This window comes from Primulina eburnea, chromosome 15 (genome assembly GCF_022965805.1).
Source record: "Primulina eburnea isolate SZY01 chromosome 15, ASM2296580v1, whole genome shotgun sequence".
Classification (NCBI taxonomy): domain Eukaryota; kingdom Viridiplantae; phylum Streptophyta; class Magnoliopsida; order Lamiales; family Gesneriaceae; genus Primulina; species Primulina eburnea.
The window spans coordinates 1856954-1871111 of NC_133115.1; the positions used below are offsets into that span (position 1 = coordinate 1856954).

The 14158-nt window shown below is 35.2% G+C and overlaps 3 protein-coding genes across 4 annotated transcripts; 2 read left to right on the forward strand and 1 right to left on the reverse strand.

Annotated features, from left to right (window-relative positions):
* Positions 1–4653: 4653 nt before the first annotated feature.
* On the forward strand, positions 4654–6366 carry LOC140814003 (2-oxoglutarate-dependent dioxygenase 19-like). The gene is made up of 4 exons (XM_073172847.1): positions 4654–4943; positions 5220–5458; positions 5553–5880; positions 5948–6366. The coding sequence occupies exons 1-4, from the start codon at positions 4713–4715 to the stop codon at positions 6206–6208; spliced, it is 1059 nt and encodes a 352-aa protein (XP_073028948.1). The 5' UTR covers positions 4654–4712; the 3' UTR covers positions 6209–6366.
* A 1188-nt stretch (positions 6367–7554) lies between these two features.
* LOC140814061 (uncharacterized) lies at positions 7555–9189 on the reverse strand. The gene has a single exon (XM_073172920.1). The coding sequence runs from the start codon at positions 8866–8868 to the stop codon at positions 7585–7587; it is 1284 nt and encodes a 427-aa protein (XP_073029021.1). The 5' UTR covers positions 8869–9189; the 3' UTR covers positions 7555–7584.
* Positions 9190–9574: 385 nt separating this feature from the next.
* On the forward strand, positions 9575–13475 carry LOC140813788 (serine/threonine-protein kinase PEPKR2-like). Of its 2 annotated transcripts, XM_073172515.1 has the most exons (4): positions 9575–9952; positions 10032–11059; positions 12066–12362; positions 12857–13475. In XM_073172515.1, exons 2-4 carry the CDS (start codon positions 10309–10311, stop codon positions 13213–13215), a joined length of 1407 nt encoding a protein of 468 aa, XP_073028616.1. In that variant the 5' UTR covers positions 9575–9952; positions 10032–10308; the 3' UTR covers positions 13216–13475. The 2 variants fall into 2 exon arrangements, with proteins under 2 accessions (XP_073028616.1, XP_073028615.1); XM_073172514.1 differs by having other exon boundaries at positions 9575–11059.
* The last annotated feature ends 683 nt before the right edge of the window (positions 13476–14158 follow it).

Consider the following 14158-nt stretch of genomic DNA (forward strand, 5'->3'; position numbering starts at 1 on the left):
TAACATACTTTTTGTTTTAATTATATATGATTAAATAGATTCCTCTTAGAAACATTAATAACAAAACACATTTTCATATTTGAGTTAAAAATACTATTGAATTATTCATAAATTTGAAGTTGAGCGATTTTTACAATCTTGAAAAAGCATGAAAATTTATAGCAAAAAGAGAAAAAAAAATCTAGCTAAGAAATCCATGAAAAATTAGCCAATGTCATAACTACAAATCCGAACTATTCGAGTTACCTGACCGAAACACAATCAGGTACCTGACTAGTCTGGTTCGTGTATCAAAAGAAATTAACCGACAAAACGGGTACTCGATCCGAACAACCTGACTAGCCAACCCTTGCCCACCCCTTAGAGAATGTGAGAAATAAATACAAGCAAGATCACATTTTCTTAGGAAATTAATGAAGAAAATTGAGGAGCAATCGAGTTATTGTGTTCTTGAATCCACCTAAAAATAGGGATGACAATGGGTAGGGATTAAATCTGGTCTCGTATTAAACCCAACCAGGCAGGGCACGTTTAGACCCGGTCAAACGTGTCCGAGACGGGCCCTGAGATTCATTGAGCTCATACCGCCACTATATATATAAAAATAAATAAATAAACATACATGTACATGTGTGTGTATATTATTAAGAATATATTTATTTTTTTATTTATTGAATAGTGCATCGTAATTTTATCTTATAATATTGAAATTCTTTTCATTTTATAATGATGTGTTTAAAAGAAAATATATAATTATAATTTTTATTTTGTTATGAGTTGAATATAAATTAATAGGTTTTAACTTGTGATAAAAAAAATTTGTTCCCAAATAATATTGATATAAAATTGGAAAGTAAAGTTAATGATTTATTAGTTTTTAAACGTTTTTTTTTATTTTATATGACTTAATTTCAAAAAATATTTAACTCTAAGCGGGTCCAACAGGTCTAACCTGGATTGAATCCTCCAATTTTCAGGTTCGGGATGGATACCGAGATTAGCCAAATCTACTCCATTGTCATCCCTACCTTAAAGCTTCTTCAAGCAACATTATCAACACTCAATCTATAAGGTGAGGAAAATGATGTCATTTTTTGCAACCTATCAAACCAGTTTTTATTCAATATTGTGTTGGTACTGAATGATGTGCAAAATAAAATTGGCTGAAGGTTGTCGCAGTTTATGCTACAAAAAATTCTGAGACAAAACTGAAACATAGGGTAAAATCGAGGCTAGAGTTCCACTATTTGTCTTAATACGATTTTTATTTCACATGTGGTGCTGATGGTATAAGATAAAAAAGTAGGCAAAAACTTGTGTGAGACAGTCTCACGAGTCGTATTTTGTAAGACTGATCTTTTATTTGGGTCATACATGAAAAAATATTACTTTTTATTCTAAGAGTATTACTTTTTATTGTGTATATCGATGTGGTTGACCCATCTCATAGATAAAGATTCGTGAGACCGTCTCATAAGAGACCTGCTCAAAAAAGTATTCAAATATACAACTATTTTCATTTTGTAATTAAAGGATTCCAAATTACAAAACTGTGTGAACTTGTAAATTGCTTTTGAACTTTCTTGTATGAAGAACGAGAAAATTAAATAAAATATATGAATTGGATGAAAATATAATTATTTTTCATTTGTGGTTGTCTAGCTTTGTTTAATCATGAGATAAGAGTCTATTTATACTTTTTCAAAAGTTGTATGTACATTTTTCGATGTTAGTTGTGTATCTAGGTTTGAGATTAAATATGATCCGTGAGATATTGATATAATGGTATACAATTTTGTGGAGTTCATTTCGAATTCGAAAAGTTCAGATCGCATTTTTTCAGATGATCACATGTTTTGGATAAAAACCTGGATCTATCATATCTCAAATAATTAATTTCTCATTCACCTTAAATTGGTTTTTATCAAATTAATATTCTAAAAATACAAATCAAATTTCAACTTTTACGAGACGAATAACGCTCTATCGATTTTTTTTAAAAAATAATTAGTGTGCCTCAAAAAACCTATTTCCAACATATTGTAATCAAAAGGCTTTTCCACGTTTGAGATGATGAGAGACACGAGAATTCCCACAAAAAACGTGTGAATATTTTCAACTTCAAACTTACAAGTTAGGGTAAAATACTTCAACTGCAAACTTTCTTACCTCCACACATCCAATGTGAGAAACATTTACAGAGCCTTGTAAACTAAAAAAAATAAATATAAAACTCTTTGGGGAAAATCAACTTTCTATCAAAATATTTTATCTTATTTTTCTCGAAATCACTAAATCTAACAAATATTACTAATTGACATTGATGTTCTTCTACATAGTTCGTATGTCGTTAATAAACCATATATTCCATATATTAAAATCTGTAAAAAAACTGATTTTTTTCCCACACATTTTGAAATATTGATTATGGTTTATTTATCGCTTTATTTAGATGAATTTTAATATGTGTAACAGGACTTTATTCGCATCATATGAGCCACATAAGATATAATCGGTGTTAAATAAGCAATATTTGATAGGCCAAGTACTGGATTTCGTCAAAAAAAGACCAAAGAAAAAAATTCTGAATTACTAGATGAAAACCAAATTTTGACGAGTTACAGAACTATAATAAAGAACAAGACAATTTAAAGGACCAAAATCTTAATTTCTCACAATTAGGTCTAAAATAAAAGACACTGCTTATTTGCTTACTTACATATTCACACTCACGATATATATATTTCCATAAATTTGTCGGGGTTCTGCTCCTAGTTCAAAGTTATTTTTCTTTTTCTTTCTCTTTTTCTTTTTTGAGTACATAAAAAGGTGCGTGGACTCGGATTCGAACTCGAACTCGAACTCGAACCAGAACTCGAGCCTCTACAAATTTTTACAAGCGTGAGACCAATCTGCTTCTGATTCACACGTTATTTTTCTTATTTTTAACGAGTCATCCATTGACCAACTTAAGTTTAATCTTCTAAGAAATGATGGGGATAGATAGGTGCGGCAGGCAATCTGCTTTCATACCCCCAAAAACTTCGTTCTAAAACCTCGAGATTAGGGATGGCCACATACCAAATAATATTGTCCATAAAATTATATCTACAACATGATTTTTTTATATATAAATAATATAGTATCATATATCAATTATAAATTTAGAATACCAAAAATACGTTTGCACAATATAAATTATATGAAGTTTATCGCACGCGTGCACACGTTGAATGTATGTAAAGTTTTTTTTTTTTTTTTAAATAATAATCCATCGTATAGGTAATTTGTTTGTGAAAACCTGGAATGGTAAGTGTATCGATGAAGCTCCGAACCTGGATTCTTGCTTTCGGTTATATGTATGCTGCAAATTTTGTGGCAACTTTTGTTTTTGCATCATAGCCAAACAAGCCATCATTCATTCATTCAATTTGACTAGGAAAAATGCACCAAGAATTTTTTTTTAATTATCTTGTTGGACAGATGTTGCACCATCTTATTTACAAATTGATCGTTTAATATTTAAATAATGATAAATTTGGCATAAATATAATTTTAAAATTAAATAATGATAAATTTGGCATAAATATAATTTTAAAATATTGATCCCATAAAAACCAATATATGATTAGCCTACCTAATTATTACATTTGCCTACCCCGTTGCATTTAGTCGGCCACTCTGACAAGAAAGTCGGTATTCATACCATTACACTCAAGCTAGTACACAAACATTCAATCGAAACAATATTTTTTTTGTCGGATAGCAAAAATACTTTGAGTAGGTCTTTTGTAAAACGATCTCACGAATTTTTATCTGTGAGACGGGTCAACCCTACCGATATTCACAATAAAGAGTAATATTCTCAGCATAAAAAGTAATAATTTTCATGGATGACTCAAATAAGAGATCCGTCTCACAAAAGATAACTCGTGAGACCGTCTCACACAAATTTTTGCCGAATGTTTTTTATTAGGTTTTCCATTCTTGATTTAGTTTAACACAAACAAAGAGCCACGTTATGAATAGATAATGCGTTTATATGAACAAACATGAATAACATTCTACATAAATAAATTTCTCGGTCCATTTCAAAGTTTTCAGAATTATGTTATGGTACACTAACTTTGATTTTTCAGCTTTCATTCTTATTTCATTGGAGTCTTTACGTGACATCATAAAATGCTGACGTGACAAGAAAACTTGTTGAAGTTATATCGAAAATTGCTGATTTGTCCGATATCAGTTTGACCAAAATAGACGAAAATTAGAAGTTAGTTGGAAACTGAATTGAGCAAAACCAAGAATTATTCGAAGACCAAATTTTCTTTAACATTTATTATAAATTATTCTAAAATTTTCATAAATACGTGATTATTAATATATAGAGTGGGTCTCATGTGAGACCGTCTCATGGATCTTAATCTGTGAGACTGATCAAACTTACCCATATTCACTATAAAAAGTAATACTTTTAGCATAAAAAATAATACTTTTTCATGAATGACCCAAATAAGAGATCCGTCTTACAAATATGACCCGTGAGACCGTCTCATACAAGTTTTTGCCTAATATATATTACACTAAATAGGCAGCAGATATTATTGACTTGCATGGCCACTCCCCGTTCCCTATAAATGTCCGCTCATTGTCTTCATTTGCTCAACAAAAATATTTGAGTGATCGAATAAACACACATACACACACCAGAAATGGCACCCACGGTTCCTTCTGTTAATGATTTGTGCGTGAAAGACCTTGCCCAATCTCCCGACCTGAAATCTATTCCTTCCCAGTTCACTTTCATCAATGATTCGAAAGGCTCGAATTCGGATTCGCTCCCGGTTGTCGATTTTTCCATGCTCGTCTCGGATAATGCTGATCAACGGTCCATTGCCCTCTTGGATATTCGCAAAGCCTGTGAGGATTGGGGATTCTTCGTGGTATGTTCTCCAACCACATTCACTTGGATTCTCTTTTATAGTTAATAAATGAGTGAAATATAATTTAAAAAGCTTCTGTTTTTTTACATTGAATTAAATAATTTTAGAACTTATTATATATATGTAATTGAGTTTCAAAAGAAACGTAAAATTAATTCACGAATCTAGCTATATTGGTTATTAGTATTTATTTATTTTTAACAGATACTTTTATTTGAAGGAAATAAATTAAATACTAAGAACGTTTTCTTGATTTTTTCAAAAAAATCTCTGCAGCTGATAAATCATGGGATCCCAGAATCACTGATGAAGGCCATAATCGACGCAAGTTTGGAGTTTTTCGACTTGCCGGAGGAGGAAAAGCGGCGGTACGAGGCTAAGAGTGCGTCGGATCCCATAAAAGCCGGCAGTGGCACTGCCAACACTGCAAACAACAAGATTCTCTTGTGGAGGGATTTCATGAAATCCTATGTTCATCCTAACTTTTACTGTCCAGAGAAACCGCAGCATCTAAGGTATAATTTATAATTAATCGTATAGATGGATCTCATAATTTTCGGTGGGATACAATATTTACATGTATAATGTGTTGATTTTAATTTTATCCAGGTACGTTGTATCCGAATATTCAGAAAAAAGCCGATGGGTTCTGAGAAAACTCCTGCAGGGAATTTGTGAGAACTTGGAATTGGAAGCAGGATCCATGGATGAAGCTATGAACCTGGATTCTTGCTTTCAGTTGTACGCTGCAAACTTCTACCCGCCATGCCCTCAGCCTGATCTCGCAATCGGGATCCCTCCACACACGGATCACGGTCTTCTAACATTCCTCATTCACAATGGAGTTGCTGGCCTTCAAATAGAGCACAACGGGGAGTGGTTCCACACCAACTCTCCCAAAAATTCTATTTTGGTGAACACCGCAGATCATCTCGAGGTAAATCATATTTTTATCAAGTTCTCCAAGTTTGATTTCGATACGGCACTGACTTTTTATTAAACAGATATTTAGTAACGGGAGATACAAAAGTGTAAAGCATAGGGCCGTGGTGAACACTGAGGCGACCAGGATTTCAGTGGTCCTGGCGAATGGTCCAGCACCGGATGTGGTTGTGAGCCCGTCGGAGGAATTGGTGAAACGTGACGGTCGCGCCTTATATGGTCCGATGAAATACATAGAATATGTGGAGACAATGCTTAGCAATCAATATGGTGGCAAAGGAAACTTGGAATGCTTGAAGATCCAAGCTGATTACCATGAATAGAGCATCTATCTTCTATACTTAATTATAATGTGTAATTTTTAAATAATAGCAGGATTTTACAGCCTTTATTATTATGGGATCGATATATGTACTACATCCATGTTTGTATTAAATATTAATTACACTTGCCGCTTAGCGGCATACGGTATTTTCTTTTACATCTTTCGCAAAATAAATAAAATTCAGATGTTGTAGTAAATTTATAGTTTTAAAAAAATCTCGAGGGTATGAGAAATATAAATTTTTTAGAACATGTCACTTGTGAGACGGTCTCACGAATATTTATCTATGAGATGAGTCAACTTTACTGATATTCACAATAAAAAGTAATACTCTTAGCATAAAAAATAATAGTTTTTCATGGATGACCCAAATAAGAGATCCGTCTAAAAAATACGGTCTATGAGACTGTCTCACACAAGTTTTATGACTATTTTTGAATATAAGAAAAGAAAATTTTATGTCTTTTTTTAGTATGAAAGAATAGTTGGTTACAGCTGGGTTTCGAACCTAAAACTTCGTCTCAAACTTAAGACGATGATTTGAGGTTAGTTTATGTGTTTAATTTAGATGTGGAAATTTTTCTAGAAACAATTATAGTTTCTCACATAGTTGATCTACCCAACTACCAACAGCTAACGTAACAACAGTAGCCATTGAGGACTAATACACAATATGGTCAAATTCAATAATGCTTTTGACTATATTTGGTCCAAGAATAATTTTTTAGCAATTTTTTGTAGTGATATCATTTATTAGTGTCGATGAATTATTTTGGATCGTTGAAACTTTATTAGATTTGTAGGAAAACAGTCAAATTCAATTCCGCCGGTTTGAGTTCGTTGTTTGATGTAATAATTATTTAAATTTCCTCAAGTTTTCATAAAAAATTAATCATCATGTCAGTCAAATATGATCTACGACTTCATCAAAATACTTGATAAAAAAAATAGATACTATAGCTTTATAAAAATCTTTATGGCTTCTGCGATGACTCTGGGCAAATATTTAGAAGAATTAAAAGTATTATACGATCTATTAGACCATATCTTGGGGTTAGAGGTGGACATCGGGTCGGGTTCGGGTTTATCTTGTTGGGACCCGACAAGTCAGGTAATCGAAATCGACCCGAAATTGTCGGGTATCTGAAATTTTCTTCTGTTTTTTTTTTACCTTCTTCACAAAAATCCGAAAACATCTTCAATACAAACTTCATGTCTGTTTTCAAATACGAAAATCTTCAATATATGTTTATACTAAAATTAGTACGAGACACCAACCCGAAAAAAAATTTGGATTCAAGTTCGACTCGACGCACAAACTAAAGACTAGGAATATTGAGAAAATTGAAGTTCCCTTTATGTGGGGTGCCAATATTATCTTAAATCTATACCATGAATGAAGTACACAATCCCTCGATAAGAAAGTGACCTATTCTCAGACCCAACACACCACAAATGGCCTTGCACCTCCAAATTCCCTTTCATGTTTGCTGTCTCCCATACAAACTTGAACAGGCCAAGGGCCTTATCCAGTTGCTTCACCCCATTCCAAACGACCTTTTCCTCATCTGATGTAAGAATCTTACCCATATACAAGCACAAGTTACCGCTGCCAGCAACTGTATGCGTGCCTCCACGAACTTCCACTTCAATATCTTTAACACTGCCATAAAGGTAATACAGCAGAAGTGTAAATAAACATTGCGATGAGTGACCCAATGTCGTCTTCAACTTCTTCTGCGCCAAATATTCCTGGTGCCGAGTCTCTTTGTATCCAATGTTCTTATCTACCAACACATCCCTGATCTGATAGAGCCCTTCTTTCATAACCTCAAGTTTGGAAACATGGAAAGCTAATTCCTTTTCATCACCTAGACAGTTAATGAGATCGATGGACATCTCAAGAAGTTCCTCCCATTTGCGAGATTCCGTGGAATCCAACACTTGTTTTATAGGTCTGGGGCGCATCCAGGAGGTATACTCAGGGTCATCATAAGATGTAAACGACTCGAGAAACTTAAGACAGCCCACAACTATTTGCTGCGCCAATCTTATTTCATTACTTGGATGGTGGCAATGAATCAGAACGTCGATATCAGATTTCAATCCATTCAGTATCTCCTGAAGCGAACCCATCCATATGTGATGCTGTGTCACCTGCGGGCATATGGTATGCCTGACCAACTTTCTTTGCTGCGCAGAAATGCTCAAAATGTCGGCAACTTTAGTCAAAGAAGTTACTTGAAGTTTCTCTCTTTCACTTGGCTTACCAAAACACTGAAAAGCTCTGCACTGATCCTGGCTACCAAATGAAGCCATTAAATTATTTTTCATTGTTTCTTGCATAAAAGGAATTCCAATGAAGGCCCTAACAATGGATCTGAAAGCATGCAATTTGCGCTCCAAAGCTTCATCAACGATTCTTGAACCGTCGTCAATATTCACTAGCCTGCCACCAATTAAATCCACTTCTTTCAGCTTATGGCTCCATTTCTTCAACTTCAGAAAGGCCTTCTCACACCATTCTGACGTTAAAATCTCCTCTCCTTCTTTCCCTGTGGAATGATACAACACCAGTCTTGAATGCAACACTCCATTTCGCCCGCCGATTAAAAGTTTAGCTCCTAAAAGACAATTTTGCAAATATCTAGAGCCCATTTTCAAGTTAAAATTTCAGATTCTAACAAATGAGGCTACAAAACCAAATTTCTATCTTACCATATCACCTTAGTGTGACAATTGATCAAACATGTTATGAGCATTAGCGAGTGATCGCTATTTTTTTGCAGCCAATAAATGATCCTCTCTCGTGAATCATAGACCAATATCTGGTGTTATTTAATCAAAGTGGCTGAATCGAGGAATTGAAGACTGGACTGGAAGAACATTCATGAAATCATGCTTCTCAACTGACGCTCTCACTTACATATATTTGCTTTACCGGAATTGATTTTTCATTATGGTAGGAATTTGAGTCAAACAAAAATGAATTCGTTTTAATTATTTATTGAATAAAGTTATTCTAACGAATCTTTATATGTGATATTTGTAACTATATCGATATTTATAATAAAAAATAATATTTTCAGCATAAAAAGTAATATTTTTTTATATATGATCTAAATAAGAGATTCGTCTTATAAAATAGGACTCGTAAGACCGTCTCACAAAAATTAACTATAATAAATGATGAAGCAAATCCAACCGTATAATGGTGCCACCAAATCACCACCGTTAATACCAACCCGAAAGGTGTTTCCTCCACCGTTGGATCGACTCAGATTTGCGCGAAGGCAGAACATCGGCGGTCGTTTAAAGGGTCACGTGCGTCCCCCCGTACAGTAATACAGCGTGAACTGTACAATACAGCAGGAAATGTACCGCACAGCTTTACCTTTTCCTATTCGGAGAAGACGCCTTTGTTCTACCAATTTTCGTTCTTCCTCTCTCTAGCTTTTCCGAATCGTTGCGTGAATCGCCTGTAAATATTGCCGAAAAATATGTAGGCTTCATCCCTCTTCGGCCTTATGGATCTCGAGCTTTTGATTTTTCCTGATTTTCTCCGGGAGAGATGTGGGGGATTTGATTCAGGATTTTCCTAGGGTTTCTTCTCTGCATTGATTACGTAATAAATTTCAGATTGTTTTGCAAAATGAAGGATCAAGGTTATGGGTATAACTTGTCGACCGTTTACGTGAACACGTTGCAGGAAAAAAATACAAGAAACTTTGTGCATGTGAAGGTAAGAGTCTAAGAGATCTTGGGACTTCTTTAGTTGATATCTGAAGGAAACTATCTTCTTTTTTTTTCTTTTTATTCAGGGTGGTCGGATCGATTGCATTAGGTTTTGATGCTAAAATTGCAGGATATTACATAAATATGGAGTTCTAATCGGTTGGTACCTTAACTTCAGTGGTTGATTGCTTTTAGATCGATCGGAATTAGGGAAAAGTAGGTGAAGGGAGGATCCAGTTGGTGGTTTAAGTTTTTGAGATAAGTATTTTTAAGAGATTCAGTTAATAGTGAGATTTACTTTGAGTTTAAGGTTGCTTATTATTTCTTGAACTTCGAAAAAGTTAGAAGTTTAGATTTCTTTTAATGGATTGTCTTGGGAAGAAGAGGAAAGGAGTTGAGATCTCAGGAGAATGTGAAAAAGTTTCTGAGGAACAAACTCAATTGGCGATTCTTTGGTCACATTTGTCACTGGAAGATTATTCAAGAAGGAAAAAGAAGTGCAAGGAAGTAGTTGTTTCGAAAATTGTTGATTCATGTCGAAGTGTTGTTAATGGAGTAGCCACTGCCCCGGCATGTGGGGCATCAAGTTTGGAACATCCAGGTAGAGGTCTTAAGAGGAAAATCGGATGCATTGATTCAGCAACTCGATTAGGTAGGAAGAAGAAGATCGACCAGGACTATGAATTGGCTAAAACAATAGGAAAGGGAAAGTTTGGGTCGGTAGTGTTGTGTAGGAGCAAGGCAACTGGGGAGGAGTTTGCTTGCAAGATTTTACGCAAAGGGGAGGAGATTGTGCATCGGGAAGTGGAGATAATGCAGCATCTTTCTGGTCACCCTGGTGTTGTGACATTGAAAGCAGTGTATGAAGATGCTGAATCTTTCCATCTAGTAATGGAACTTTGCTCTGGGGGACGATTGCTTGATCAGATGGCTAAAAATGGCTTGTATTCTGAGCAGAAGGCTGCTAACATGATCAAAGAACTGATGTTGGCCGTGCGATACTGCCATGAGATGGGGGTTGTTCACAGGGACATAAAGCCTGAAAATATCCTTCTAACATCTTCTGGACAAGTGAAACTCGCGGACTTTGGATTAGCTGTCAGAATTTTGGACGGTAATTTCAAAATACACTCTTTATGATACCTGTTCTGTGGGGGTAAAATATGTTCTTTATATTGTTTAAGGAACGCCTTCTTTCGTGTTGCTTGCGTTGAGACTTTGTGCCTTGTGGCCAGCAGATTTTAAACTAATTTAGTGTTTGAGCGGTCTTATAGTAAATTAAGGTTCTGATTTAGGTGAATCCTTTCCATGTCAATACCGTTTTGGTGATTATTATGAAATGAATATTTGAATTTCCATGAGTTAGAAAGTTATCCTTTTGCTTCAATTGCATTAAGCTTTGATTTAGCAGTGGAATAAACTTACTATGTTATTCTAAGAGTATGTTTAACTTGAGAGAGATGTGGACTATATTGTAGAATACCTCACCCGATCAGTCAGCAGGCAATGTTTAGGTTGTCCTAATTTGTCTAGTATTTGCAAGTTTCTGTTTCCTACAATATGTAGGAGATAAGTTAATATACTTGACTTCTCTCTCTTTCTCTCGCACACACACGGAGCAAACATAGTATTTGACTTTCCATAGTAGGACAGCTGCAGGTACGTTGTTGTTGAGCTAGAGAAGTTGGGGAAAGGGGAATAAGAAAGACTTGAACTTGCTTCTTTCAATTTGTCTGAGAAGATTTGACTAAAAAGAAAACAGGCAAAATGTGTTAGCACGTTAGAACCAATTGGACATTTTATTTTACTTGAAAAAGTCATAGCAGATAGTTAAAGGCTAAAGTACGTTGAATAAATGTAATCTACTAGATTAAATGGACCAACAAGATCTAAGTTCTATCAGCTTATGGAAGTCGTTCACTTTTGCTATGAGTGTATCTGTGATGGAGTGATATTCCTGCAACTTAGTTGACTAGTTCAACTCACTTTGGGTGCACGTGTTAAAAATATAATAGGAAAAAACTTATGATGGAAAATTAATCCTGTGACAGTGTTTGAGAAAGGAGCTAATGATATTTTAAGGTGTTGAAACATTTATGCCAATGCATTTTCCATTACAGGTCAGAGCTTGACTGGTGTCGTTGGAAGTCCTGCCTATGTTGCTCCCGAAGTTCTCGTGGGTGATTACTCCGAGAAGGTTGACATCTGGAGTGCTGGCATCCTGCTTCACGCACTTTTGGTTGGTCTGCTTCCATTTAAAGGAGATTCCTTGGAAACTATGTTCGAGGCTATTAAGAAAGAAAAACTAGATTTTAGTGGTGGTATATGGGAAACAATATCTCAACCTGCTCGTGACCTGCTCTCTGGAATGTTGACACGAAGTATCTCGACGAGGTTTACTGCAAATGAAGTTTTAAGTAAGTGATCTGGTTTTACCAATTCCTTCATTGAGATATTGTTTATGTAAATTAATAGTGTGTGGAGAGATGTGATTATCTTGCTTTGGTGGGGATTATCATCTGTGGATGATCATTTAGATCTATTACAAAACATCAAGAACTTTTCTTGATTTATTTCTCAAATGAACTAAAATACATTTCATTGGTTTGGACATGACATTGCTCTACGTACTTTTTGCTTGTATATAACTGTTTATATGGGACACAAGCTCGAGATGAAGTGTTTTAACGAATCTTATAAAATATGTAGTTCACTTGTGTCCATATTTTTGGGTTGGAAACTAAATTGAAGAAAAGTAAATTGAGGGTATCCTATTCTGGATTTGTGTTTGAACCTGAACCTGTTTTTTGTTTTCTTATGCTCCCGAATTTACTAATGGCAACTCTAGAGACCCTTTTGCACAACAATGAGTTATGTTCTTGCTAACTTGAAAAAATTCTCTTTCCTCCAGGACATCCGTGGATTTCATTCTACACAGAACCAATTATTAACACCCTAACTCTCAAATCAAAGATAAAGAACCATTCGAGATCCACTTCGAGGCACCTAACATCTGATAGACTAGAGTCAGAGAGAGAACGAATAATGTCCTTCAACTCTCCCAGTGACGACTCTAATCCAGTTTTAGCTTCTGGTAGTTCTACTGAAATAGGTGAAGATGACAATGGACTGGTTGACGTTCTAGCAGTGGCAATTTCACATGTTCGAATATCTGAGCCAAAAAGAAGCAGGATATGCAGCCCCTCGAGACCCATCCAGCAGGAGTGTTCCTCTAACTTGAAGAGTAGCAACCTCTGTACAGCATTTTGACTACCGTGACTATAGCCTGGTGTATGCATCTCGCAGTTTTATATATAGCAGGGATTGACGATAACTTAAAAGTTGTATGCTGAGAGGCGGCGAATAAGTCGTGTCTGTGACTATGGGTATGTGATGAACTAACTTCTGTACATAATTACTGAACTTTAACTTCACGAAATTCACTGTTAATGATCATGTTCTGTTTACTATCAACTTAGTTTGACCCAGTGAACATGCGAAAATGACATAATGAAGTGTTTGTTTCTATATAGTGTGCCTTTTATTGGTTGGAGGAATTTGACGAAATACTTGTATTCTAGCAACCTGTTATATGATATGCAACTAAGTGTGATTTCAGGATCGACTGCCATAAAACTCATTGTTTAGATCGCGTAGAATTGGCTGAAGTCAATCATTTGTGTAAGTCGTGGGATATTGAGGTTAGTTTCCTGTTTTCATTTGTTTCCGTCATCTTCTAGTGATAGTGCTGCTCTTCAGGCTTGAACTTATGAACCATCTTCTGAAACTAGAATGTATGCATACGATGTCCATGGAGGAACGAACCCTGAATTTAATTTAAGATGATTGGATAAGGTAATGTATTTTGCGTATCAGTAGAACCAGTCTTTTAGGGAAAATGGAGCTTGAAATTTGAGGGTTCTTTTTCTTATTTATTTAATATGAGCGATATTTTCTACTCATTCCAACTGTGTCTCCCTAGCGATATTCCATTCTCTGCTATTCTGTATCTTGGAGCCCGAATCAGAAGTCTATGCTAAATTGGCTCCAAGGAACAGACTTGACCCCTGAAATATGTTTGTTTGGACACTTGTGGAAAGCCGATTCAGAAGTTTACTGAAACAAGCAAGGGTGCATTTGGATTGATTGAGATGAAATCATAGATCTCAAATACTTGCTAATGCTATAGGATTTCTAATGCTAAATTGGCTCC

Coding starts and splice junctions, on each gene's coding strand:
- LOC140814061 (XM_073172920.1), bottom strand. CDS start 8,868: ATGGGCTCTAGATATTTGCAAAATTGTCTTTTAGGAGCTAAACTTTTA.
- LOC140814003 (XM_073172847.1), top strand. CDS start 4,713: ATGGCACCCACGGTTCCTTCTGTTAATGATTTGTGCGTGAAAGACCTT. Junction 5,459..5,552: donor GAGAAACCGCAGCATCTAAG/GTATAATTTATA, acceptor AATTTTATCCAG/GTACGTTGTATCCGAATATT. Junction 5,881..5,947: donor ACACCGCAGATCATCTCGAG/GTAAATCATATT, acceptor TTTATTAAACAG/ATATTTAGTAACGGGAGATA.
- LOC140813788 (XM_073172514.1), top strand. CDS start 10,309: ATGGATTGTCTTGGGAAGAAGAGGAAAGGAGTTGAGATCTCAGGAGAA. Junction 11,060..12,065: donor AGCTGTCAGAATTTTGGACG/GTAATTTCAAAA, acceptor TTTCCATTACAG/GTCAGAGCTTGACTGGTGTC. Junction 12,363..12,856: donor TACTGCAAATGAAGTTTTAA/GTAAGTGATCTG, acceptor TCTTTCCTCCAG/GACATCCGTGGATTTCATTC.